The 25,735-nt window shown below is 69.2% G+C and overlaps 4 protein-coding genes across 5 annotated transcripts; 3 read left to right on the top strand and 1 right to left on the bottom strand.

Moving 5' to 3' along the window:
- Positions 1 to 11,074: 11,074 nt before the first annotated feature.
- On the top strand, positions 11,075 to 13,803 carry PTGDS (prostaglandin D2 synthase). The gene is made up of 7 exons (XM_062206841.1): positions 11,075 to 11,240; positions 11,765 to 11,904; positions 12,007 to 12,083; positions 12,627 to 12,743; positions 12,872 to 12,973; positions 13,333 to 13,358; positions 13,621 to 13,803. The coding sequence occupies exons 1-6, from the start codon at positions 11,127 to 11,129 to the stop codon at positions 13,356 to 13,358; spliced, it is 576 nt and encodes a 191-aa protein (XP_062062825.1). The 5' UTR covers positions 11,075 to 11,126; the 3' UTR covers positions 13,621 to 13,803.
- Positions 13,804 to 14,772: 969 nt separating this feature from the next.
- LCNL1 (lipocalin like 1) lies at positions 14,773 to 17,014 on the top strand. Its single transcript, XM_062206840.1, has 6 exons — positions 14,773 to 15,199; positions 16,234 to 16,307; positions 16,405 to 16,515; positions 16,614 to 16,715; positions 16,846 to 16,871; positions 16,952 to 17,014. Exons 1-6 carry the CDS (start codon positions 15,129 to 15,131, stop codon positions 16,952 to 16,954), a joined length of 387 nt encoding a protein of 128 aa, XP_062062824.1. The 5' UTR covers positions 14,773 to 15,128; the 3' UTR covers positions 16,955 to 17,014.
- Positions 17,015 to 21,514: 4,500 nt separating this feature from the next.
- Positions 21,515 to 22,852, top strand: PAXX (PAXX non-homologous end joining factor). 2 transcript variants are annotated; one of them, XM_062206839.1, is made up of 7 exons: positions 21,515 to 21,649; positions 21,733 to 21,793; positions 21,919 to 21,965; positions 22,045 to 22,235; positions 22,322 to 22,390; positions 22,520 to 22,604; positions 22,681 to 22,852. In XM_062206839.1, the coding sequence occupies exons 1-7, from the start codon at positions 21,543 to 21,545 to the stop codon at positions 22,718 to 22,720; spliced, it is 600 nt and encodes a 199-aa protein (XP_062062823.1). In that variant the 5' UTR covers positions 21,515 to 21,542; the 3' UTR covers positions 22,721 to 22,852. The 2 variants fall into 2 exon arrangements, with proteins under 2 accessions (XP_062062823.1, XP_062062822.1); XM_062206838.1 differs by having other exon boundaries at positions 21,916 to 21,965.
- A 213-nt stretch (positions 22,853 to 23,065) lies between these two features.
- CLIC3 (chloride intracellular channel 3) lies at positions 23,066 to 25,207 on the bottom strand. Its single transcript, XM_062206837.1, has 6 exons — positions 25,170 to 25,207; positions 24,440 to 24,549; positions 24,222 to 24,347; positions 24,027 to 24,133; positions 23,762 to 23,937; positions 23,066 to 23,666 (listed from the first exon to the last, which is right to left on the bottom strand). Exons 1-6 carry the CDS (start codon positions 25,203 to 25,205, stop codon positions 23,508 to 23,510), a joined length of 714 nt encoding a protein of 237 aa, XP_062062821.1. The 5' UTR covers positions 25,206 to 25,207; the 3' UTR covers positions 23,066 to 23,507.
- Between the last annotated feature and the right edge of the window lie 528 nt (positions 25,208 to 25,735).

Below are 25,735 nucleotides of genomic sequence, written 5' to 3'. Positions count from 1 at the left end.
GCCCTCCCTCCTCCGCCTCTGGGGGGCGCCATCGCTCCCTGCCCCAGGAGCCCCGCCTGAGCCTGCCCTCGAGGGCGGGGCCTGCAGGACTGAGCCAGCAGCAGTGAGCGGGAGTGGGCGCAGGGAGGCCGCGGGGAGCTGCGGGGTGCAGGCCCATCCCAGGAGGCCTGTCCAGGCCCCTGTGTTTGTGATGGTGACGATGGCAGCCCACCTCGGCCCTGGGGTCTAATCACCCACCTTCACGTGGCCCCTCCCGGCCTCCCTGCCCCTGGGAGCCCAGGTAGCACTGCACACAGGCAGGGGTGGAGCTGTGGGGTGGCCAGGCTGATCCCAGGCCCCGAGGGTGTGTGCAGGGCTGCCTGCTGGGGAGCCGAGGCGCCCACCTGTTAGCCTGGGGGCCTCAGCATCAGGGGCGGGGGCGGTCACAGGTCACCAGCCACCGGCTCAGCAGGCCAGACAGCTCGCCTGGGGCCAGAGTCCAGAGACCATCCTGTAGGGTCAGCAACGCAGCCCCTGGCCACCTGCCTGGCCCCCAACCCACAGCCACCCGGACAGACACCAGCCCCTCGGAGACCCTCAGGCCATGTCCCCAGGCCCCCAAAGGCCTCTTGGGCAGGCTAGCCCTCTTGTGTCCTGTTCCCTGACCACCCTAAGCATCCACAACATGGCCAGCAGTGACACTGTGCCGCCAGTGGGTGGCCACTGCCCCCTGTGCCCACAAAATCCCACAGCAGGGGCTGGCGCTGTGGCGTAGTGCCAGATGGCACCAGTTCGAATCCTGGCTGCTCCACTTCCAATCCAGCTCTGTGCTGTGGCCTGGGAAAGCAGTGGAGGCTGGCCCAAGTGATACCTGGAAGTGGCTCCTGGCTCCTGGCTTCAGATCGGCCCAATCCTGGCCATTGGGGCCGTTTGGGGAGTGAACCAGCAGATGGAAGACCTCTCTCTCTCTCTCTCTCCTCTCTCTGTAACTCTTTCAAATAAATAAAATCTTAAAAAAAAAAAAATCCCACGGGAGACACGGTGCCCCTGACCAAGGACGAGGAGCCAGGCCTGGGACTCCGTGGTGCTGGAGCCGAGGGAAGGCAGCGTGGGCCGAGCTCCCCGTCCTGAGACAGTGGGACCTGAACCCCTTGCACCCCGGGGCCATGGTCATGGTCACCTAGCAAAGCCCCAGGACAGAGGCCGCCCTGCTGCCCACCGCGTTCAGACATGAAGACCCCCAGACGGTGCCCTCCTTGGCCCGGCCCCATCCGAGCAGGCTCAGCCCCACTGCTGCTGCCCACGGCGGCCCTGCAGGCTGGGGGCACGGCTGCCCGGGGAGGCGGGGAACGGGGTAGGGGCTATGCGGTGCCCCCTGCTGGGGATTCCAGCTGGCCCAGGCAGAGGCAGGTGCAGGGATCCCTGTGGCCTTGTCCCCGCCCCACAGTGACACCCCTGCGGGCACCGAGCCCTGTGGAAGACAGCCCTGACAGGTGCAGGGCGGCCGGCCGGAGACCAGCCCACCCCCTGCGGCGGGGTCCCCACTGGGTCTATTCCGGCTTCTCCCCTCCACGCGTGACTGATTCCAGGTGGAGGCTCAAGACCCGGCCGGTTCATCCAGGGCAACGGAACAGTGCAGGCTCGGGGGGAGAAGGGAAAACCCCCGGCCAGGCGGAGCGGCCTCTGCGCCCCAGAGGCACAGGGGCCCTGGCCGGGGTGGCCAATGGACAGAAGGGCGGGGCTCGACCACCGCCCATGTCCGTGCCCTATTCTAAAATATCAGAGGTGCCCCGGCCTCAGGTGCCTGATGGGAGAGGGCGTGCTCCCATGGTGATTTTCTTATTTATTCATTTTTAAAATTTATTTTATTTTAAAAAGCAGAGTTAGAGAAAGGGAGAGACAGAGAGAGAGAGAGAGAGGTCTCCCATCCGCTGGTTCACTCCCCGGTTGGCTGCAATGGTCGGAGCTGCCCTGATCCAAGACCAGGAGCCAGGTGCTTCTCCTGGTCTCCCACGCGGGTGCAGGGCCCAAGGACTTGGGCCATCTTCTACGGCTTTCCCAGGCCACAGCAGAGAGCTGGGAGGGAAGTGGAGCAGCCGGGACTGGAGCTGGTGCCAGTAGGGGAAGCGACGTCCCGGGTGGGTGGTGGCTCTGCCCACGGCACCACAGCGCCGGCCCACACCGGGACACATCCTGCAGCCATCCTGGACCTTTCTAGCCGGCGCTGGTTCTGAGCTTGTGACACTGGGAACTGCGCCTGCTGCTTACAGAAGGGGGCGCTCGGGAGCTGCCGTGGGGCTGCGGGAACTGTCCATCGGTGGCAGGCACGGCCCCGGGGCCCCCAGAGCTGTGTGTCCGGTCAGCTCCTCTCCACCAGCCAACGGCATCTACCTGCCCACAGCGAGGGGCCACCGCAGGCCTGGGGGAGGATGGAGGCCTGACCGCTCCCTTGTGCCCCCCTGGGGTGGTAGCTGAAACCGGCACACACCCGTGGAGGTGGGGGTGGGGGCCAATCCTGGGGCAGGGCGGGGGGTGGGGAAGATCAGGCCAAGTCCCCGTAGGGTCCAAGGTCCTCGTGAGCCCACAGTGTGAGCGCCCCAGTGCCCCAGAGCAGAGGTGGAGACCCACCAGAGCTGCTGCCTGCCCCAGCGCCCCCCCACCGACCCCCAGCTGGCTTCTGGGACCCCGCTCAGGGGACGCAGAGAGCTCCAAGGGGGCCGACCTGCCCAGCCCCCAGCTCACTGGGCACAGGCCTTATCCAAGGGGGGTGAGGATGGCCGGTCACCCCTGACCCCAGACAGCAGAGAGGGCGGCGCTGGGTCCTGCAGGAAGCAGACAGGAAGGGCCCAGCCCTGCCTCCCCGGCTGCGGTCGGCAGCGGGAGTTCGGGATCTTGGCGTGGGCTGAGCTTACACAGGTGTCTGTGCTGCTCAGGGCGCCCGTGGCCGCCCTCTCCTGGGCCGGACGCCGGCGCCTCCCTGCAGCGGGCATTCAGCCGTGTCCACGAGGGCTGAGACTCGCACTTGAGAATTTGCGGGGGGTGGGGGGGCCAAAGAGAGCTGGGGGGGCGCGTGTGAGTGCCCAGACAAGGGACGGGGACGTAAAGACACGGCGGCAGTGCCAGCAGCGACACCAACCCAGACTCCGGGTTAACTGCTAACCAGGGGGCTCAGGATGTGGCGCAGCGGGTGAACCCCGGGCTGCAGCTCCGACATCCCGCGTGGGCGCTGGTTCCAGTCCCCGCTGCTCCACTTCTGATCCTGCTCTCTGCCGTGGCCTGGGAAAGCAGTAGAAGATGGCCCAAGTCCTTGGGCCCCTGCATCCACGTGGGAGACCCGGAGGAAGCTCCTGGCTTTGGATCGGCATAGCTCCGGCCGCTGCAGCCATTTGGGGAGACCTCTCCCTCTCTCTCTCTGTCTACCTCTCTTTGTAACTCTGTCAAATAAACAACATAAATCTAAAAAAAAAAAAAAACAACCCACACTGCTCTGTGCTCCCAAGCAGAGCCTGGGGTGGTGACGGATGAGCACATAGGGACCACAGCTGACACCGCCCCAGGCAGGTGGATCACAGCCACGTTCAGGGACAGAGGCCTCCCTTTTTCTTCCTCTGACCTTGGGAAGGCCTCCACCACAGCTTTGAGTCAGTAAGAAAGACAGAGAGCGAGAGAGAGGGAGAGAGAGGGAGAGAGGGCGGTCTTCCATCCGCTGGTTCTCTCCCCACATGGCTGCAACAGCCGGAGCTGTGCTGATCCGAAGCCAGGAGCCAGGAGCTTCTTCCCGGCCTCCCATGCAGGTTCAGGGGCCCAAGGACTTGGGTCATCTCCCACTGCTTTCCCAGGCCATAGCAGAGAGCTGGATGGGAAGTGGGGCAGCCGGGGCAGGAACCAGGTACTTGGATGTGGGACACTGGCGTCATAGAGCTGCAGCCCCCCAGGCAGCTCTGAAAAGGTGGAGCAGGTGGCCGCTCCGGCGGGACTGCCCGCAAGGGAGTGGAGGGGGCGGCCTCACAGGCAGGCGACACCACAGAAAAGCCTGGAAAAGTGACGGGCGAGGGTGCCGTGGGCATATTTATACACCCGCACAGGATGTTTCCATAAACTAGAACAATTCTCAAAACATCTCACACCCAGCTGGGGCTGCACTGAGGTGAGTGTAGGGCCAGGCTCCCTGAGGGTCCACGTGGGAAGACCCTCCTCCCGATGTCCCGGGACAGAGTCCAGGGTATTCCGGGAATGTGGCCCAGAGCAGGGGATCAGTGGGACCTGGGGGCAGACAGGGCCTCCTGCTGGCCGTGCACCTGGGTGCTGAGTTGTGGGGGCCGGCCTTGGAGCCCCGTGGGGCCCCTGGCCCGTCTCTTTATCTTGGCATGGGAACGGCTAGCTCCGCATACCAGCTGGGCCTGCTGGGCCTGCGCCAGTCCCGGGCCGGCAGCGCTGACTCTGCTTGTTCCTGCGGGAGGAAGGGGGTGCTCGGGGACACGGGGCGTCAGGGGTCAGCCTGGGGCCAGAGCCACCGTGTGTGCCGACCCCTGGGACCTGCAGCCGCAGTGCCCACAGGGTCCCCACCCGCAGCCCAGGGAGCCGCAGCCCCACGGCCGTCTCCCCTGCTTTGCCCGAGCTCTTGGCCCCGCGTGCAGAAGCTCAGGACATGGGGTCCGACGGCCAGCACATCACGGCACGCAGAGCCAGGCCTGGCGCGGCTGGGGCCCAGCATCGACCGTCTCTGAGGGGCCGAGCCCTGGGCCCCTCCTGCCCCGCTGCCCCCGGACCCCCACTGATTCACCCATCTCTGCCCTTCCCGGACGCAGGTCAGAGCTGCCCGCGCCAGCCTGAGGCTCCCGCTGGGGCCGGGCTGCTCTGCACACAACAGCCACGGCCAGGGCAAGCGGGGCCAGGGTTCCCCGCCACGGCTCCTCCCCAGCCCTGGGACCACCTGAGTGTCCTCACGGAGAAGCGGAAGTGAGGGAAACGTCCCCAGGTGGCTTCCGGGAGGCTGACACCCTGTACACGCACACACAGAGCACACGCGCACACACACGTGCGCACACAGAGCACACGTGCACACACGCACAGAGTACAGGTGCACATGTGCACACAGGCACACACAGAGCACACGTGCACACATGCACAGAGTACAGGTGCACACACGCACACACAGAGCACACACACAGAGCACACGCGCACACACAGAGCACACACAGAGCACACATGTGCACAGGCACACACAGAGTACAGGTGCGCACACGTACACACAGAGCACACGCACACACAGGCACACGTGCACACACACAGAACACACATGCACACGTGCACACACGCACACACAGAGCACACGCACACACAGAGAGCACACATGTGCACTCGTGCACACACAGAGCACACACAGAGAGCACATGTGCACACACAGAGCACACACACAGGCACACGTGCACACAGGCACACACACAGAGCACACACAGGCACACGTGCACACACAGAGCACACACACAGGCACACGCACACACAGGCACACACAGAGCACACACAGGCACACGCACACACAGGCACACGCAGGCACGGCCGAGCACAGGCCGGCCTGTTCTGGGACACACTGTCCGCTTTGTGCTCCGCAGAGCCGGCCCCGCCGACGCAGCCCTGCAGGGGGGAGGCCGACACCCTGTACACGTGCACACACAGGCACACGCACACACAGGCACACACTGGCACATGCACACACACGCACATGCAGGCACGGCCGAGCGCGGGCCGGCCCGCTCTGGGACACACTGTCTGCTTTGTGCTCCGCAGAGCCGGCCCCGCCGACGCAGCCCTGCAGGGGGGAGGCTGACACCCTGTACACGTGCACACACAGAGCACATACACACAGAGCACACGCACACACAGAACACACACAGAGCACAGGCACACACAGGCACACACAGGCACACACAGGCACACGCACACACGCACACGCAGGCACGGCCGAGCGCGGGCCGGCCCGCTCTGGGACACACTGTCTGCTTTGTGCTCCGCAGAGCTGGCCCCGCCGACGCAGCCCTGCAGGGGGGAGGCTGACACCCTGTACACGTGCACACACAGGCACACGCACACACAGGCACACGCACACACACAGGCACACACAAGGCACACAGGCACACACAAGGCACACACAGGCACACGCACACACAGGCACACACAGGCACACGCACACACAGGCACACACAGGCACACACAGGCACACGCACACACACGCACACGCAGGCACGGCCAAGCGCGGGCCGGCCCGCTCTGGGACACACTGTCTGCTTTGTGCTCCGCAGAGCCGGCCCCGCCGACGCAGCCCTGCAGGGGGGAGGCTGACACCCTGTACACGTGCACACACAGGCACGCACACACAGGCACACACAGGCACACACAGGCGCACACACAGGCACACACAGGTACACACAGGCACACGCAGGCACATGCACACGCAGGCACGGCCGAGCGCAGGCCGGCCCGCTCTGGGACACACTGTCTGCTTTGTGCTCCGCAGAGCCGGCCCCGCCGACGCAGCCCTGCAGGGGGGAGGCTGACACCCTGTACACGCACACACACACAGGCACACGCACACACAGAACACACACAGAGCACACGCACACGCACACAGGCACACGCAGGCACGGCCGAGCGCGGGCCGGCCCGCTCTGGGACACACTGTCTGCTTTGTGCTCCGCAGAGCCGGCCCCGCCGACGCAGCCCTGCAGGGGGGATGCTGGCAGCCGGGCGTCTGTTTTGCAGGAAGTTGTCTTTCTCCTCGGCTTGCGGGGATTAACCGGGACGGGTTTTTTCCATCCCACAGCAGTTCAGTGGTGATGGGGGGGTCCTGGCCCCTTCTCCGCCCCGAGACTCTCCTGGGGTGGGGAAGGGTCTGCCGGGCTGACCTGTCCAACAGGGGCCAGAGCCGTGAGCTGTGCTCAAGGGGGCACAGGGCCCGGGCGGGGACGGGGTGAGGGTCGGCTCCCGCAAAGGCCCGGCCTCCTGCTGGAGCTGGGTCAGGGACTGTGGGGTGACCTCAGCAATGAACAGGGAGATGGTGGGCAGCGAGCGACCCCCGGCTCCAGGGAGCGCCTGCCCGGGGTAACCCTTGGGTGCTGGGCGTCTGTGGCCCCTGTTCTGACCCCGTGGCCCCCAGGGCTTGCGCTGGTCTCAGACCCGGAGGACAGGCTGAGGGGCAGCGGGCAGTGACCGGTGGCGCCAACCTGGCGGCTGCCCTGGGAGACGGGGTCGGTGGGCACTGGGTGGCCACGGGCTCCTCCCCAGGCCTCGCTGTACAGGGAGCTGGGACCAGGAGGGGTTCCGGAGGGGGCCACCCCCGCGGAAGGGCCAGGTCCCCGAGCCAGAGGCCGCGTGGGGGCTTCCGGCAGGGGGTGCACGCCAGAGTCACGCTGGGCTGTCTGTGGCGCCAGCGGAACCCGACCCTTCCTGCCCAGGACCCCGTGCGCCCCCTCCCCAGCCACAGCCCGGGGCAGGCGTCTCTAGGTGCTCTCGGCCCCCACGGTGGCCGCACTGCCCCGCGCAGACCGCCAGCACCACGGAGACTCTCGGGGCATCCACTGCGGCTGCAGCGACCCAGACGCCGGCCCCAAAGAGGACCAACAGGGACCATGACGCAAGGAGCCGATGACGTCAGCCGTGACGGCACCCGCGCACGCACGGGGCGGTGCACGCGGTGCGACCCCTTTATACACGTAGGGAGCCCTGGGGAGTGGGAGCCGGCCCACGGCGGCTGGAAGGGGGGGGTCCCCCAGGGGCTGCCGGACGGAACGCAGGCCGGGCGGTCCAGTGCTCGGTGCACTTGCCGGAGGGCTGGCCACGAGGAGGCTGGGGCTTGTGGCACGTCTAAAGCTGTTCCAAGACAAAACGTCCATCGTGAAGGTCCCTATCAGCCGGCGGCTTTGGGTCCGCCCCGTGACCGTGAACCCTGGGCGGCGGGTGCTGTGTCACACGGAGACCTGTTCGGACCGCCAGGTTCGCTGGGAAAACGCCGTTTCTTTATGGGCCGTCCTGCTACCCTCGAGGGCCCCCGCACCATTCTGGGCACTGTTCATTTGCATCGAGCATCTTTTTAAGAATTTATTAACGGGGTCAGCGCTGTGGCTTAGAGGGTAAAGCCGCCACCTGCAGTGCCAGCATCCCATACAGGAGCAGGTTCGAGTCCCAGCTGCTCCACTTCCAATCCAGCCCTCTGCTTGGCCTGGGAAAGCAGTGGAGGATGGACCCCTGCACCCACGTGGGAGACCCAGATGGAGCTCCTGGCTCCTGGCTTCCAATCGGCCCAGCTCCAGCTGTTGTGGCCTTTGGGGAGTGAACCAGTGGATGGAGACCTCTCTCTCTCTCTCTCTCTCTCTCTCTCTCTCTCTGCCTCTGTAACTCTGCCTTTCAAAAATAAAAAATTTATTCATTTGAGAGCCAGAGAGCTCTCATCCTCTGGCTCACTCCCTAAATGCCCATGACGGCTAAGACTGGGCCAGCCAAGCCTGCGAGCTCGGAACTCCGTCCCAGGACCCAGATTCCCCTGGGGTCAGGGTCAGCAGGAGCCAGCAGCCAGAGCCCAGGCGCCGTGCCCTGCGCCGTGGGCCTCTCAGCACGAGGCCCAGCGCCCGCCTGGTGGCTCATGGCTCTCCTCTTTCTGCGTTGGTTTTTCCTAAGAGTCGGCGTTTGGCTCTGCTGTTTCTGCCCAGCTCGGGGGCCGGGCTTGCTCCCGCCCTGCTGCCCCCCAAGGCGGTGGTGGAGGCGGCTCCGACCCTGTCCCTGCTCCCAGGAAGGGGACAGGAGGAGCAGGCGAGGCCCCCACAGCCTCACCCAGCCCTGCTGTGCCCCCCTTCAGGGCCAGGGCTCCTCTGATATGAAGCCAAGTCCTCTGTGAGGAGGCCCGGGGCTGGGTGGCGCAGGACAGGGGCACCCAGGGGTGTGACCAAGACCAAGGACCGACGACCTGCCAGCCCCGGCTGACCCAGGCTGGGCTCCGGGGGGCAGCTCAGATCCTGGAAGAGGACGGGGCTCACCTGGGGCCTTCGGGGGCTTCAGGGGCCCCAGCCCCTCCAGCTTCCACGCTGCCCCCACACCCGTACGGCCAGGCCCCACACAGAGGGGACTTGAGTGTCATGTGGGTGCTGGGGGGGCTATGCCACCAGAGAACTGGGCTGCAGAGAGCTGGGGCCATGCCAGGGCCAAGGCAGACCCCCAGCCCAGGGTCAACCCCAGCCCAGGGGACGCTGGGTGGTGGGAGGCCCGGTGGCCGGTGAGCAGGGTGGAGGGGAGGCAGGTGGGGGGTCCCGGGAGACAGCTGTGTCCAGGATACAGGAGGCTGCGGGGTGAAGGTGGTCAGGGTGCCGAGCTGTCCCTGTGAGTGGACCTTGGGCATTGCAGGGTGCGGCGACCAAGCCCACTGTCCGTCCCCATGGCCTGCTTGCCCCAGACACCAGGGATCTGCGGTGGACACCCAGAAGGGCGGGCCAGGCTGCAGGACCCCTGCCTGACCCACCACGGACCTCGCGCAGCTGCTGTCATCCCACCAGGCCAGGAGCTGTGTATCCTGGGCCTGGTGCTGGTACGAGGCCCAGACCTCTGAGGGCAGGCACAGAGCGGGCTGTGCCCCGGCCTGCTGTGGGCTCCAGGGGCCAGCCTGTGGCCTTCTCGTTGGGAATGTCCTCTCACAGTCACCCGGCTCCCCCTGTCCTCCGAGGACCAGCAGGCAGGCCTTGTCCCAGTGTCCCCACCCCGGGCAGCCTGGCCCTCGCCCTGCCAGAGGCGCACGGGGCTCTGGGGGCGTCCTCCACGCCCCACTCTGGCCCCATCTCATAGATCCCTGCAGGAGGGGCAGGACAGACCTCACAAGTGCTCGGCGGGGTCTGGCAGCCGCTCGGCCCTCTGTGCGCCTGGCAGAAGATGAAAGAGCAGCCCCCGTGGACGCCCCGTGTGCGGCAAACCAGCCAGCGCCCGTCCACCTGCTGGGGACCGTGAGGGCGGGGCTGGTGGCTGAGGGCCTGCATGTGGGTCAGGCCGGGCCCCGGGGGACACCGACCACCCACCCCTCGGGTCTCTGGCCCTGGCCACTGGCAAGATGGAGGGCTTGGGGACATGGAACAGAGCAAGGATGGACTTGGGGGCTTGGCCACGGACTGCCAGAGGGCGGGGGGACACAGGTGAGGGGCCAGGTCTGTCCCAAGAGCCAGGGTAGGTTGTGACATGGAATCTTCCAGAGCCTCCAACACCAGGAGCGCAGCAGGCGGCCCCGGGTGGGGGCGCAGGGCTCAGCTGGAGAAGAGGCAGGGCCCCAGTGTGCGACTGACGCCCACGGCCTGCTTCCCACGCTGCTCTCCCTGCTGCACCCTAAAGAGGACCCCCCAGAGACACCCTGCCAGCCCTCCTCACAGTGCCTCGGGCTGCTCGGGACAGGGCTGATGGGGGGCCGGGCTGCCCCAGCTCCCTCTGCGCCGTCGCCTGACTCTGGGCCCCTCCCCCACACCAGCCTCTGCCCAGCACCAGTGGCAGCAAGAGCCCCAGGCCGGTGCTGACGCGAAGGCAGCAAGGCCTGGACACCCCCTCCACGGGCAGGGATGGGGCCCCAGGCCCAGGGGCGGGGTGGGGGAAGACGCAGCCCCTCCCCACTGCCGCTGCCTGGGTGCTCCTGACAGCCCGGTGCAGCCTTGGAACATGGCCTGCGAGAGACGCCCCCTCCAGCGGGGCAAGGCCCACCCCCCACTCCCCCCCACCCCCCCCCAGGGGACAGGGTGGGGCCCCCCTCAGTCTGGGTCCGACTCAAGGGAGGGCAGCCATGGTGGGGGTCAGGCACGCAGGCCACTCCCCATCACCAAAGACCACCCTGTAGGCCGCACCTGGGCCTCTGTTCCCGGACTCCGGGGCTCCCGCTGCAGGGCCCTGCCCCACCCCCGCGCTCCCTCCCGCAGCCCGGGGCCCAGGCCTGGCTCTGGGAGCCTCTTGCATAAGCGCCCGTGCGGGGGCTGAGGCTGCAGCTGCCTCCCCGCCCCCACCAGCATCACGAGCCCGCAGTGGGCTGTCCTTGCGCCCTGGGTGGCCGCCAAGCCTGGCCCATAAATAGGGGTCTCTCCGCGCCCTCCGCTCGGCTGTCCACCTCCCTAGCTCCGCCTACTCGGCTCCGAGCGATGGCCGCGTCCCGGGTGCTGTGGATGGGGCTGGTGCTGCTGGGAGTCCTGGGGGTCCCGCGGGCCCGCGCCCAGGACCCGGGCTCTGTGCAGCCCGAATTCCAGCAGGACAAGGTGAGGGGCTCCCCGCCCCGCCCCGCGGCAGAACAGGGCCCTGTCCGGCGAAGGGGGCGCTTTGGGCGGCGCGGGGCTGGGCCAGGCACCGGGCCCCGCTGGCCAGGACAACCGGCGTTTCGCCGGCAAAGACGGCGGCGCGGCGCGGCGGGAGGCACCTGCTCACACGCGGCAAGTCCGGGCGGGCGCCGGCGCCCGAGCACTGTCCACGCGCGGCGCACAAGCCCCAGGACGCGGCGCGGAGCCGCGCGGGCGCCGGGCTGGCTCCCGCAGCGCCGTGTGCGCGAGAGCGCGCGCCCGCCCCGGCGGCCTGTGGACCCCCGCGGTTGGCCGAGGGGAGCCGAAGGCCCGCCCCGCACCCCTCCCAGAGCGAGCCGACCGATGGGGGCGTGGCGCGGCAGCCACGAGGGTGGGGCCTACCAGCAGACGGGGCGTGGCGAGCCGGAAGGGGGAGGGGCAGGGGTCCCCCCTCTCGGGGTCGGCCCCGTAGGGTCCTGGCCGAGACCAGGGGTCGTTCGCCGCAGTTCCTGGGGCGCTGGTTCACCGCGGGCCTCGCCTCCAACTCGAGCTGGTTCCGCGAGAAGAAGGCGGCGATGTCCATGTGCCGGTCCACGGTGGCCCCCACGGAAGAGGGGGCGCTCAACATCACCTCCACCTTCCTCAGGTGGGACGGCGGGCGGTGGGCTTGCGGGACCCAGAGCACCGCGCGCCGCTGTCGCCGTCTGCGGTACCGTGAGCCCTGACCCCGAGGGTGACCTGCCCGCAGGAAAAACCAGTGCGAGACTAAGACCCTGCTGCTGCAGCCCGCGGGGGCCCCCGGCCGCTACACCTACACCAGTCCCCGTGAGTGGGCCCCACCCGTCTGCCTGGGAGTGGCACCTGTCCGGAGTGACCCGCGGGCCCCTCCCAGAGACAGCTGGGGTGGGGGCTCCCAGGCCAGGCCTGCCCCTGACGGCCACACCTGTGGGTGTGGGCGTGGGGGGCAGAGGGACTCCCCCTAGGGAGCTGGAACCTCTCTAGACCCCACTGCAGCTCTGCCAGGCACCACCCCTGCCGCCGTGGGACTTCCCCATGCCTCTGCTGCCCGGCTAGGGGGCACGCACAGCCCCCGAGCCCCCTCCACACCTCACCTCCTCACAGCGTCCATCCCTGGGGTGGGCTCCCCTCCAGGGGTCTGGCCAGGAGCGTTGTGGCCACACTGGACCCCGGATTCTCCCCTGGCTGGGGGCGCCGGGCATCTGGGCTGTGCAGGGAAAGCGGGGAGCTGGCTGCTGGGCAGACGGACAGGGAGAGCAGCCAGACCCCTTCCACGGCACAGCCCACAGAAGGCGCCCCTTCCCCCAAGGCGGGGGCGGGGCCCCCAACAAGGTGGTCTCTCGGTCTCAGACTGGGGCAGCACCTACTCTGTCTGGGTCGTGGACACCGACTACAAGGAGTTCGCTCTGCTGTACAGCGAGGGCGCCAAGGGCCCGGGCCAGGACTTCCGCATGGCCACCCTCTACAGTAGGTGCCCTGCCCAGCGCCGCCTGGCCCCGGGCTGGTGAGGGACAGAGGGCTGGCCCGGGAGGGCAGTGCCAGGCGGCTCCCAGGCCCTGGCGCGCTGAGGCCGGCTCCCTGTCCACCTGCCGCAGGCCGCAGCCAGAGCCCCGGGGCTGAGCTGAGGCGGAAGTTCTCGGCGTTCTGCCAGGCCCAGGGCTTCCCAGAGGACACCGTGGTCTTCCTGCCCCGGAACGGTGAGGGGCGCCTAGTCCAGGGGCGGGCACTGAGGTCAGAGAGGGCGCTGGGGAGAGGCTGGCTGCCCGCAGCCCCCTTCACTGGGACCCCTGCCCACGCTGGGGCCAGGCCCCCCCCCCCGCACATGGTGAGAGGTGGGGTCACCCTGGGGGAACACAGGGGCACCGGCCCAGCAGGTGGCGGGCAGCTGAGGTGGAAAAGGCGGCCCCTGTGTGAGAGCAGGGCCTGGGGCAGGGGGTGGCAGGGGGGCAGGGGCGGGCTGACAGAGCTGCAGTTTGGGGCTCTTGGAGGGGGAGCTCCTGCAGGGGGTTGGCCCTGGCCTGGGCACTGACCATGCCCCTGGCCCCTTTGCTGGCAGATAAATGCATGGAGGAGCAGGACTAGGTGAGGCCGGCTCCCCCAGGGCACTCCGCGCACCCCTCCCCACCACCCTGCCCGGAGAAGACCTGGGCCCCCATGGAGGACGGGGGTGGAGCCTGGCGGGGGGGGGGTGTCCCAGGCTGGAGGGGGGAGGACCTCCATCAGCAGGGACCGTCCTGGACGAAGGGAGGGGAGCCGTGAGCAGGGGAGGTCAGAGGACTCCCCCCGGAGGGAGGCCCCTGCTGGAAGTCCGCTGGGGGCTGATGGGTCCTGCTCCGCCCACCAGGAGACCCCAGCCCTCCGGACTTCTCTGGAGACTCCAGCCCTGCCTCCTTCCCCAAGCACTTCCGCCCCCGGGCTGTTCATGGGCTCAGAAATAAACTCCAAGCAAAGTCGGAAGCCCGGCTCCTGCCTGTCTGTCTCCGCCCTGGGCCTGGGTCCAGCCACCCGGACCCCACCCCCAACACACACAACCTGCCTCTCTGTAGCTCAGCAGGAAGTCATCCACGAGCGGGGCGGGGCGGGCAGGGGACCCTCCAGTGTTTGCTCCCGGTAGGGCCGCCAGTCAGGACCCCTAAGGGGACGTGCCCCAGACCTCGCCACAGGGGCCCGGTAGCCCCCCTCAAGCTGCCAGCTGCACCCCGGCCCCTCTGGGCGCTGGGTCCTGCCTCTCAGCTCCTAATCCCTGTAGGCAGCTGCCCCACCCTGCACAGGAGCCCCGGACCGGACAGGGTTTGCAAGTGTGGGATTAGCACGCTCAGAGTGGGCAGATAAGGGTCTAGGGCACAGAAAGGCACATTGTTCGGAAGACGCACGTGTGTCCACCCCCTCTCGGGACAGACTCGCTGGGCCACTCCCGGCCTGGGTCTCCAGAGCACACAGCCCTGTCCCCTCCCAGAGAGCTGGCACCAAAGCCACACGAGGCCCACCTAGCCGTGCTCCCAGCCTCCCATTGGCCCCTGGATGCCCGGCCGCAGTGCCCTTTCCCAGGCCCCATCCTGGTGCTCCTGGGTCACGGTGTGCAGGACCCCACCCCCCACCCCGCCCACAAGGCCTCAGAGGTGAAAGTGACCTCAGTGGTCTTCCTGGAAAAGGCAGCTGTGCCTGAGCTGAGAGTGGGGCCGACACCCCAGGGGGCTGGGCGAGGCCGGGGAGGCGAGGGCAGCCCCCAGCCCAGAGGCCTGAGAGACCCAGGCAAAGTGCAGCGGGATGGGTGGAGCTTGCTGGAGGTGGCCAGGCCAAGGGCGCTGCAGGGTGCAACTCGATCGGTATCTATCGCAGTGGGCTGGGACCCCGGCCGGCCTGCCAGCCGCCCCGGGGCATCTCAGGGGCATAAAGGCCACCCAGGGGCGGCCTCCGCAGCGCTCCTGCCCCTTGCCATGGCGCTGCAGGCTCTGCTGCTTGGCTCCCTCCTGGCCCTGCTGGGGGCATCCCTGGGACAGACCCAGGTGCCCGTGCAGGCCGACTTCGATGCCAGCCAGGTGCGTCCCGGTCTGCCGGCCCCTCTGCCAGGACAGCCTCCTCCCACTTCTCCTTCCTCATCCAGGCTCAGCTGGGGCTGGGACATGGAAGAGACCCCTCCCAGGAGCCCCACTCCACAGCTGGTCCCCACCATTCCTAGAGCCTGCCACTGCCACAACCCCAACCCCAGGTCAGGGTTGATGGGGAGGAAGGAACAGCCCCGCTCAGCGGGGGCCTCCTCCCAGCCTCCCTCCCCGCCCGCAGTTCCAGGGCACCTGGTACGTGGTGGGGGCCGCATCCGATGACCAGAGCTTCCAGGACAGCAAGGACGACATGAAGATGCCCGTGGTCTTGGTGACCCCCTTGGCCAATGGTGACCTGGCCCTGAAGTTCGGGTACCCCCTGTAAGTGACCTGGGCCTCAGCTGGGACAGGGGCAGGTGTGAGAACAGCACCACAGGCTGTGAAGGGCCCCAGGAGTCAGTGTGTGCCAGCCTGCGCACCTGTGTGTGGTTCCCCGTGTACCTGTGTGTGGTTCCCCGTGCACCTGTGTGTGGGTGCCCTGTGCACCTGTGTGTGGACCCCTGTGTGTGGTCCCCCTGTACACCTGTGTGTGGTCCCTGTGCACCTGTGTGTGGTTCCCCATGCACCTGTGTGTGGACCCCTGTGTGTGGTCCCCCTGTGTGTGGTCCCCTGTGCACCTGTGTGTGATCCCCCTGTGCACCTGTGTGTGGTTCCCCGTGCACCTGTGTGTGGGTGCCCTGTGCACCTGTGTGTGGTTCCCCCCCCCCCGTGTGTGGTTCCCTGTGTGTGGTCCCCTGTGCACCTGTGTGTGATCCCCCTGTGCACCTGTGTGTGGTTCCCCGTGTACCTGTGTGTGGGTGCCCTGTGCACCTGTGTGTGGTTCCCCGTGCACCTGTGTGTGATCCCCCTGTGCACCTGTGTGTGGTTCCCCGTGCACCTGTGTGTGGTTCCCCGTGCACCTGTGTGTGGGTGCCCTGTGCACCTGTGTGTGGCCCCCCGTGTGTGGACCCCTGTGTGTGGTCCCCCTGTACACCTGTGTGTGGTCCCTGTGCACCTGTGTGTGGTTCCCCGTGCACCTGTGTGTGGACCCCTGTGTGTGGTCCCCCTGTGTGTGGTCCCCTGTGCACCTGTGTGTGATCCCCCTGTGCACCTGTGTGTGGTCCCTCTGTGCACCTGTGTGTGGACCCCTGTGTGTGGTCCCCTGTGCACCTGTGTGTGATCTCCCTGTGCACCTGTGTGTGGTCCCCTGTGCACCTGTGTGTGGTCCCCTGTGCACCTGTGTGTGGTCCCTCTGTGCACCTGTGTGTGGGGGGGAGACCCTGTGCCCTCTGGCCCTGTGCACCCCTCCAGGTGGCTGTGGCCCTGGGAGTAGGGGAGCAGGGGCTGTAGCTCAGGGTCTGGGGTCCTCCTCCCAGGCCCGATGGCGGGTGTCAAAAGCTGGAGGCGACCTTCACCAAGGGTGCCGTGGCCGGGCAGTTCAGCAACCCAGGTGAGGGTGCCCCAGGTGGGGGAGGGGGCGGCTGGGGCTGCGGGGGCGGGGGTGTGCGGTTTCCCGGCGCGGGGCAGCCGGCTGGCTCTCTCCACAGCCATGGGCCAGACCGACATCCGCGTGGCCTTCACCGACTACCTGAACTTCGCGGTGCTGTACCTGGAGACCCGCCGGGGAGACACGCGCAACGTCTGGCTGCAGCTCTACGGTGGGCGCCGCCCCGTCCCAGCGTCCCCTGCCCGCCGTTCCCGCCCCCTCCTCCTCCCCCACCCCTGGCGCTTACCCGCACCCCCACCCGACCCCCAGCCCGCGCCCCGGAGCTGTTCCCCGAAGGCGCGCAGAAGATGCAGCTGCTGGGCCCCCAGGTGGGCCTGAACCCCAGCCAGGGCGCCCTGCTGCCCAAGACCGGTGAGCGCCGCCTCCCGCCCCCTCCGGGCGGGGGCCCTCAGACCCAGACCGGAAGAGGCCGCCTGGGAGGGGTCCCCCAGGGAGGGTCGGGAGGGGTCCCCGCCGTGCCTCACGCCGCTCTCTCCCGCAGACCAGTGCGCCGGTGCCCTCGCCCAGGTGCGTGCCGCGGCGGGGGCGGGGCGCGGGGGGGGCCTCCCGCTCTGGCAGTCACTGACGCCCCCGCCCTTGTTCTACAGTGAGGCCCCCTCCCCGAAGGCCGCCCGGCTCCTCTGCCCCAAGCAAAATAAACGTCTCCGAAGCCAGCCAGCGGCGCCGTGCGTTTGTGGGGGGCCGGGCCCGGACCCCGACGCTCCCTAAGACCACGCAGGGCTGGGCGGGGACCCCCCCCCCCCGGGCCGCTCCGGGAGGGGCTGAGGCTCCTGCGGACTGGCGGGGATGCCGGCACAGGTGCCCGCCGCGCGCTGCGACTCCCGGGCTGCTCCCGCACTGCACCCCGGGGCTCCCTGGCCCCCAGCTCCGGGAGCCTCCTCTCCCCCATTACCGCGACCGCCCAGCCCACCGGCAGCTGCAGCGACCGACTGCAGACCCAGGCCCCGCCCTCCATGGGGCCAGGGGCGGGGGTGGGTGACGCCGCAGAGAGCCCGGGCCGGGGCTCCTGGAGAACATTCCTGAAGGAGGCTTGCAGCAGGCCCTGGGCTGTGGCTGTCGGGGGGCTGGTGGGGGCTGTGGCCCCTCCGTGGCCTAGGGGTCCCCGGGGCTCAGGCGGGAATTTTTCAGGAATGATGGCTGCCAGGTGGGCCTTTGTGAGAGGTTAAGGAGCCGGGGTCCCAGCCCCACCCCCTGCCCCAGCTTCCTGGGTCCCTGCCTCCAGGTGGGCGACCGGGTGGAGTTCTGGGCTCCCAGCATCTGGGGAACGGGCCAGCAGATGGGGGGTTCTCTGTCTCTCTCCTTTTCAGTTTAATACACACATAAATCATGACGGGCAGGCGGTTGGCCCGGTGGTTACGCCTGCGTCCATCCCACGTCAAGTCCCAGATCCCCGGATTCCAGCCCATGCTCATGCACCCTGGGAGGCGGCAGAAGATGGCCTCAGTGCTTGGGAGACCGGGGTGGAGCTCCTGGCCCCTGGCTTCAGCCTGGCCCAGTCCCAGCTGTGCAGGTGTTTGGAGACCACACCAGCAGACAGAAGCACACTCTCTCCCTCTCTCTGCCTCTCAAACAAATAAAAATACGTAGGAGTCTGAGCAGCGGCGTAGCAGCTAAAACTGCTGCCTGTGATGTGGCATCCCACGTGGGCGCCGGTTCGAGTCCCGGCTGCTCCACTTCTCATCGAGCTCTCTGCTGTGGCCTGGGAGAGCAGTGGAAGGTGGCCCAAGTGCTTGGGCCCCTGCACCTGCATGGGAGGCCAGGATGGAGCTCCTGGCTCCTGGCTTTGGATCGGTGCAGCTCTGGTCGTTGTGGCCATTTGGGGAGTGAACCAGCGGATGGAAGACCCCTCTCCCCCCTCGCCTCTCTGTAACTCTTCCTTTCAAATATGGAAAATAAATCTTCCACAGAAAAGTGTAAACAGAAGCAGCCGTGTCCCCTCAGATGTGCCTTCCTTGAGGGGGTCCAGCTGGACTGACCGGTCACAGAGACAAGGCCGCCCCTGAGTTCTGGGGCCCCGGCAGCCGCGGCACACCTGCCCCACCACCTGCATGCTGGCCTGGAGGCTAGGAGCCCCCACAAGGCCAAGCTCCTGCCAGGTCCTGCCCTGGGCCCCCCTGACAGCTGGGCAGACCCGGAGAGCCGGCCCCTTCCCCACACCTGCGTCTCCCAGCTGTGTGGCCAGTGCCTGGCCAGGGGACAGCCACCTGTCTGGGGGGCACCCGCTGAGAGGCGCTGGGTGGGTGGCTGGGGGGGTCTGCTCGTTGCTGCTCAGCTCCCACGGGCACCGGGAGACGCAGGGGCGCCCAGGGCAGCAGAGGGGACTCCAGGGTGTGCTGCCCGGCCTCGGAGCACACACCTCTCCCTCTTCCCTCTCCCTGCTGCAGCCCGGGATTCCTGCCCCCTGCACCACCCCGCGCTGGCCACACGGGGGCGGCCTTCAGCACCCCTCTCCCCCCAGCCTGGGGAATGGGCGCTGGGCCCTGCCCCCTCCGGGCCCCATCTCACTGACACTGCAGCACCAGACCCACAAGGCCCTCCCTGGCCGTCCGTCCACCTTCTGGCTCCAGCCGCCCTGCAGTCCTGTCCACAAGGCCTCTGTGCCGCCACCGTCCAGCCGACTCCCCTCTTCTGAACCTTTGCTCGAGGCCCTGGCCACCGCCTAGCTCGCAGCTGCCCTTTCGGGCTGCCTTCCTCCCTGCCCGGGTGCGAGGTCAGCCCTGTGTCCTGCCCGCTGTCCTCAGCGCAGATTCAAGCCCAGGCGTGAGTGGGACCTTGCTTTTGGGGCCCGCCCACCGTGTGCGCCCCGATCCCCCACAGGAAGAGGTGAGCTCACAGGCTAGGTTTCTTAGACAACCGTGTGCTCATTAAAATATATATATTTATACGAATGGCGGAGCGACAGCGACTGGGAGAGAGAGAGGTCTTCCATCTGTGGGTCCACTCCCCAAATGTCCCAAACAGCCAGGGCTGCGCCGATCCGAAGCCAGGAGCCAGGAGCTTCTTCCAGGCCTTCCACTGGGTGCAGGGGCCCAAGGACTTGGGCCGTCTTCTACTGCTTTCCCAGGCCACAGCAGAGAGCCGGATCGGAAGAGGAGCAGCCAGGACCAGAACTGGCGCCCATATGGGATGCCGGCGCTTCAGGCCAGGGCGTCAACCCCTGGAATTGCTTTTTATTTCAAGTCTCCCTGTGATGGCTGCTGTAACAGGGGATCAGACAGAAGCGAGAGCACAGCTCCTCCCGCAGTTACTGCTGCTGCTACCAGACAGGCAGAGTAGGAGGGGCAGAGGCGAAGCTGGCCCAGCTGCCACCACCACCGGGCGTTCAAAGCCGGGTCCGGAGCTCCGTCAGTGTCTCCCACCCGCAGCAGGGACGAAGGCGCTTGAGCCGTCACTGCCCCCCCCCCCCCAGTGCGTGCCAGCAGGAGGCCGGAGCAGGGGAGGCGGGCAGCAGACCCAGGCGCCCGGGGACGCAGGTGGACGAATGCCCATGCCCCTTCTGCAGCCAGATGCCCAGCAGGGGTTGCTCTGGCCGGGAGTCCAGAAGGCGCGCGGGGGGGGGGGGGGGGGGGGGAGGACCTCCCTGCCCCTCCCCCCTCCTGCTGGCGCTCCCCCCACCCCCACCCCCTGACCCGCGCCTTCTCTGCCGTGCTGGGACGAAGCCCCTCTCCAACCACACAACACTCCAGCTTCCAGGGCTCAGGGCCTGCGGCTCGGCCCCCACATCCTACCTGGAACCCTGACCCAGGCCTTGAGCTCTGAGCCTGGAGGGCCCATGTTTAGGCAGCGGAGTGCTGGTGCCATCACTGGCCCCTGGAGAGGCTCCCCCCACCGTGGTCTTGGCCAGCTCCCCTCCCCCTTTTCCAGTCTCCCCACATGCAGGGTCTGCTCCTGGGCCTCCCTCCCCGCCAAGCGGTGCCCCAGCCCCAGCCCTGGGCCTCCCTCCCCCGCCCCCCCCCAGCTCTGCCCCAGCCCCAGCCCCAGCCCTGGGCCTCCCTCCACCGCCCCCCCCAGCTCTGCCCCAGCCCCAACCCAGCCCTGGGCCTCCCTCCCCCCCAGCTCTGCCCGAGCCCCAACCCAGCCCTGGGCCTCCCTCCCCCCCAGCTCTGCCCGAGCCCCAACCCAGCCCTGGGCCTCCCTCCCCCCCAGCTCTGCCCGAGCCCCAACCCAGCCCTGGGCCTCCCTCCCCCCCCAGCCCTGGCCTCCCTCCACCTCCCCCTCCACCTCTGCCCCAGCCCCAGCCCCACCCCCACCCCCGTTCTCCCTCTGTCCACCCCTGCAGCCGGGTCCAGCTCCTCCTGGTGCCCAGTGCGGGCCTCCCACGCTGAGTCAGGGGGCCAGGCCCACTCCAACCCGCAACAGCTCCACAATATTTTTTAAGTTTTGTATTTATTTGTTTAACACGGTGGGGGAGAAATCTCCCACCTGCTGGTTCGCTCCCCAGCTGCCCACAACAGCAGCTGGGGCCTCCACCCAAGGTGCCCGTCAGCAGGAGCTGGGCCCCGGGGCGCAGCCGGGACCCGGGCAGGGGCTGTGGGCACCCCGGGCAGGGTCCCTCGGGCTGAGAACAGCAAGCCGGGCGCCGCGTGAGTCACCGCCGGAGTCAGGCGCAGCCCGCGCCTCGTTCCCGCGGATGCAGACCCGGGCGGCGGCAGCGCTGCGGCCCAGCGCCCGCACTGCAGGCCGCGGTCAGCACACAGACCCAGAGGGGCCACCCCGGGGACCGGGGGAGCCCAGCACGGAGGCGTGGCTGGGCCCGGGCGAGCCCGAGCCCCCTGCCCGCCTGCCCGCGGGGCGCTCACCCCCACCCCTGCCAAGGCTCGCCGTGCAGGTGCGGGCTCCGCCCGGCCGGCGACCCGCGAGCCTCGCCTCCCCGCTCCGGAAGCGTGGCCGGCGGGCTACCGCGCCTGCGTCGTGCGGCTGGGCTCCGAGGCCGCGGAGGGCCGCCCCGCCGGCAAGGCCCCGCCCCGCGCAGGCCCCGCCCCGCGCAGGCCCCGCCCCGCGCAGGCCCCGCCCCGCGCAGGCCCCGCCCCGCGCAGGCCCCGCCCCGCGCAGGCCCCCCGCCCCGCGCAGGCCCCGCCCCGCGCAGGCCCCGCCCCGCGCAGGCCCCCCGCCCCGCGCAGGCCCCGCCCCGCGCAGGCGCCCTGGGCCTGCAGCGCGGCCCGCGGCTTCCGAGCTGCCATGGTGCCGCCGCCGCTGTGCACGCTGCCGCCGGGCCCGGAGCCGCCCCGCTTCGTGTGCTGGTGCGAGGGCCAGGAGGGCGGGGACGAGGACGGCTTCACCCTCTGGTGAGTGGGGGGCTCCAGGGGCGAGGGGCGGTGCGGGGAGCCCCGGGGACGGGCGGCCGCGCTGACAGCCCCTCTCGCCGCAGCGTGACGGACGGCGCGCGGCTCTGGAGCACCTGCTGGCCGCCGGACGGCCTGGCGGCCCTCGTGGGTACAGGGGCCCCAGGCGGGGAGGGGGACACCGCCCTGCCGGCCTGCGTGGACCTGGCACCCCAAGGGACTCGGGCCAGGTTCGGGGGGACCCTGGTGACAAGGCTCTGTGCCCGCAGAAGGCGCGCTTGGGGCTGAGCGCGGCGGAGGACCTCGGCGCCCGGTTCAGGTGAGCCCGGTGCTGGGCAGGCGTGGGCAGGGGGTCGGGCGGGCCTGGCGTGGACGCCGCCGGACGCTCTGTCTCCCAGGGCAGCCTGCCAGCAGCAAGCCATGACCGTGACCCTGCAGGAGGCGGCGGCATCCCTGACGCTCCCCGGGGCGCCCTCCGCCCTGGCCTTTGAGCTCTCCGAGGTAGCCGGCCCAGAGGCAGCCCCCAGGCTGCAGGCGCTGACCCTGGGCCTGGCAGAGCGGGTGTGCAGCCTGGAGCGGCGGCTGGCAGGTGGGGACCCTCGTCACCCCCCGTAGGGGTCCCGGAGGTCCTGGTCCCCTGGCACCTGCTGCAGTGACTCTGGTCCCCTCCCTCAGCTGCGGAGGAGTCGACCCCCAGCCCTAGGAAGAGCCCCCGGCCCGGGGGGCCTCAGCTCTTCCTACCAGGTGAGGCGTCGCCTGGGAAGTGAGTTGGGGCTGGAGCGGGCGCAGGTCCGAGGAGAGGCCCCGGTATCGGGAACGGCTGTTGCCCGGGGTGCTGCTGGGTCCAGGATCCTCTGCCCCGTTTCCCCCTAGATATGGATCCCCAGAGAGGCGGCCCTGGACAGGGGCTCCGGAGACGGTGTCCAGGGGAGTCCCTCATCAACCCCGGCTTCAAGAGGTACCTGCCCACCCCACCCTCCCCGCGCCAGGGCCTGGCCCCAGCCGCTGCCTCCTCACCCCCTCTTCTCTCCCAGTAAGAAACCGGCCGGCGGTGTTGACTTTGACGAAGCCTGAAGTGACAGCGAAGTGTGGCTGTGCTTGGAGTCTGCCTAGGGGGGTGGGTGCCACCCTGGGAGCCCCCGCTGCCCCCTGGTCCATCCTGCTGCTCCTCAGGACCCTGCCCCATCAAATAAACGGTGCCCTGAGGTCGCGAGGCTCTGGTTCCTGGGGGTGCGGGCGCAAGGGGTCAGGGGCCCCCTGGGGCCTGCACTCGGCACGGGTGGGGCCCCTTGGATCTCAACAGGTGCAGCCGGCTCCCTAGAGGAGGCCCCGCCCATGTGGGCCTGCCGGGGGTGGAGCCACCTCACACCCACCCTGCCCTCCCTCCCTGCCAGCCCAGGGGCCAGGACGGCACACCAGGGTTCCCCACGGCTTGGAGCTCTGCTCTCGGCCTCCCAGGCCCCACCCAGCAGAACACGGCCTCCCCTGCCCATAGGAGAATGCTCGCAGGAGGTGCTGGGCACATGCGTGTTTGGAGGGCCATGGTGGGGCCGGGGGCGGCATCTGTACTGTGGCCATCATGTGGGAGGGGGTCCTGGCCTGCAGCCTGGGGCTGGGGAGGAATGCGGGCCCCACCCGGAGGCTCAGCTCCCCACCCCCTCGGCTGCCCCGCCCCGGCCTGACTGGTTTGGGAGCCCAATCCAGTCCCCATGTCTTGTGTTGGTGGTGCACTGTCATCTGGGCCGCAGCGCTGCCCCCGAGCTCCTGGGGGTGGCAGCAGTGGCCGAGGGTGGGACACCTGCCCCCCTCCCCCCGCCTTCTGGGGCAGAGAGGCCTTCATGGGGCGGGGTGGGGCAGGGGGCTAGCGGGGGCGCACGGCGGGCCGGTAGGCCGCCAGGATCTCGGCGCGGTGCGGACAGGTGTACTTGAACTCCTTCTCCTGCTGCGCGTTGTCCAGGTAGCGGCGCACGCCCCGCAGCTCCGCGGGGATGGGCGCTTGGCGGAAGTGCGCGCACACGGCCTGCGGGTGGGTGCAGGGTGTGGTCAGAGCCTCTCCACGACCCGCGCCCGCCTCCCCGCCCGCCCTGGTCCCGGCTGCGGGCCTGGGCCGCTCACGTCCACGATGTGTAGCTTGGGCAGCAGGCCGCAGTCGGCCAGCGTGAGCTGGTCGCCGTCCAGGAAGCGGCGGCGCGATTCGCGCAGCTGCGGCTCCCGCGCCAGCTCGTGCTCCAGGGGCGCGCGCAGGTAGCCGTCCAGCCTGGCCAGAGCGCGCAGCAGCTGCTGGTACAGAGCTGCGGACGCGGGCGCCGTGGGTGAGGGCCGGCCCGGGCGCGCCCCGCCCTCGCCTGGCGCCCGGCCCCCGGCCCCCGGCCCGCCTCACCTGCGTCTTGCGCGGGCACCGGGTTCTTGATGAACGCGGAGAACTTGTGGAAGACGTCGTTACCCGCCGTGTTGGACTCCCCGTACCGCGGCGCCAGGCTGGGGAAGCTGCGGGGGTGGGGGCTCGGCTGACTCCCGCGCCGCCGCCCCAGGCGCCCTTCCTGCCCGGGTCCCGCGCGCCCCGCTCGGCGCTCACTCGGGCGGCCCCAGCGTCCGCTCCAGGAACTCTTCGATCTGCAGCGTGTCGGTCTTGGCGTCCCCGTCGTACAGCAGGATGGGCAGCTGCGAGCCTGGCGCGAAGTCCTTGAGGACGTCCAACGACCTGCGGGCAGCGGGGGGAGGAGTGGCTGGCCGCCCGAGGGGCGCGCAGGTGGTCGGGCGGGCGGGCCGGCCGGCCGGCGGGGCGGGGCTCACCTCCGCGTGTCCACCGTGGTGAGCGTGAAAGGCACGCCTTTCAGGAGCAGGACCATGAAGAGCCGCTGGCAGGACGGGCAGTGGCCGACGCTCTCGCCGTCCTCGCTCGCCTGGGCGGGTGGGGCGGAGCCAGCCGGGCTGGGAGCAGACTCCGGAATCTGCCCCCCGGCTGGGCGGGGACCCTGGAGCCCGGCCCGGCTCTCCAAGTGTCAGCTGAGGGCCCTTGACTCGGTCCCTGTGAGGTGGGGGGCAGGTCCAGGGCACCCCTGGAAGGGGAGGCGGGTGCCGGCCTCCGGGAACCTGGGCAGGGCCAGAGCCTGGTGGCAAGGGTGAGGGGGACCCGGCTGGCTGTTTCCTAGGTGATTCACCCGGCAAACTGGGCACTGGGCTGGACGGGCGCACTCTGGCTCCTGGATCCTGAGCTCAGGGAGGGGACAGGGCCTGGCAGCCCCCACTCAGATCTGGGTGTGACCCCCCTGCTCCTGCCCAGGCACGGTGACCCCAGGGTCCCATCACACCTCCCCACCAAGGGGCCTAGCTCAAGGACCAAGGGTGGGAGTGGAACAGCAGCCACCCAGACCTCCTAGGGCTGCCTCCACCCCCATGCGGCCCCCCCTTCCCCCAGCCTCTGTGGGGTGCCCTGAACCCATGGTAGGAGCAGGGCCTCAGGCAGTGCTGGGGAGACCCAGCCCTCAGCAAGCTCGGCGGCCCTCCCAGCCCCCCAGCCCACCTTGACAAACAGCTGCAGCTTGGAGGTTTCGGCCATGGTGGAGCCGGGGCTTGGGGCACCGGGTGGGGCCCACAGCTCTTTAAGTCCGCCTGGCCGCCCCGCCCTCCCGGCTCCTTGGCCCGCCCCCTGAAGCCACCTAGGCAGGCCGTGCCAGTGTTGCAGAGCCGGCCACCTGGGGGACGTGAGGCCAGGCCAGGCTGGCTGGCTGAGGGGGGTGCCAGTGTGGTGGAGGGGCTGGGAGGGCCCCCCAGCCACAGGCGTGCCGGGGGCAGGGCCGAGCCAGCATGGGGGGCGGCTCTGGGTCAGGACTCTGTTGCCTTTCTTGCAGCAGCACCCCCTTGTTGGGACCCCCCAGCCCAGCGAGGTGGGGTAGGAGAAACGGCCGGCCTGGCCTCCATCTCTCCGTCTCCCTGGAGCCAGGAGCTTGCTTGCAGGAGACGCCCTCCCAGGACTGGGCTCCCAGGCTGGGCCCTCCCCGCTCAGGGTGGGGCTGCATTCCAGGCATGCCCTGCTGTGCCCCGGAAAACCTGGCTTGGGTGTTCCCCCAGAGGGGGCTGCTGCACCTC

Source organism: Lepus europaeus, chromosome 12 (assembly GCF_033115175.1).
Source record: "Lepus europaeus isolate LE1 chromosome 12, mLepTim1.pri, whole genome shotgun sequence".
Classification (NCBI taxonomy): domain Eukaryota; kingdom Metazoa; phylum Chordata; class Mammalia; order Lagomorpha; family Leporidae; genus Lepus; species Lepus europaeus.
The sequence above is the reverse complement of the archived record's forward strand: the minus strand, read 5'-3'. Positions and strand labels throughout refer to the sequence as shown.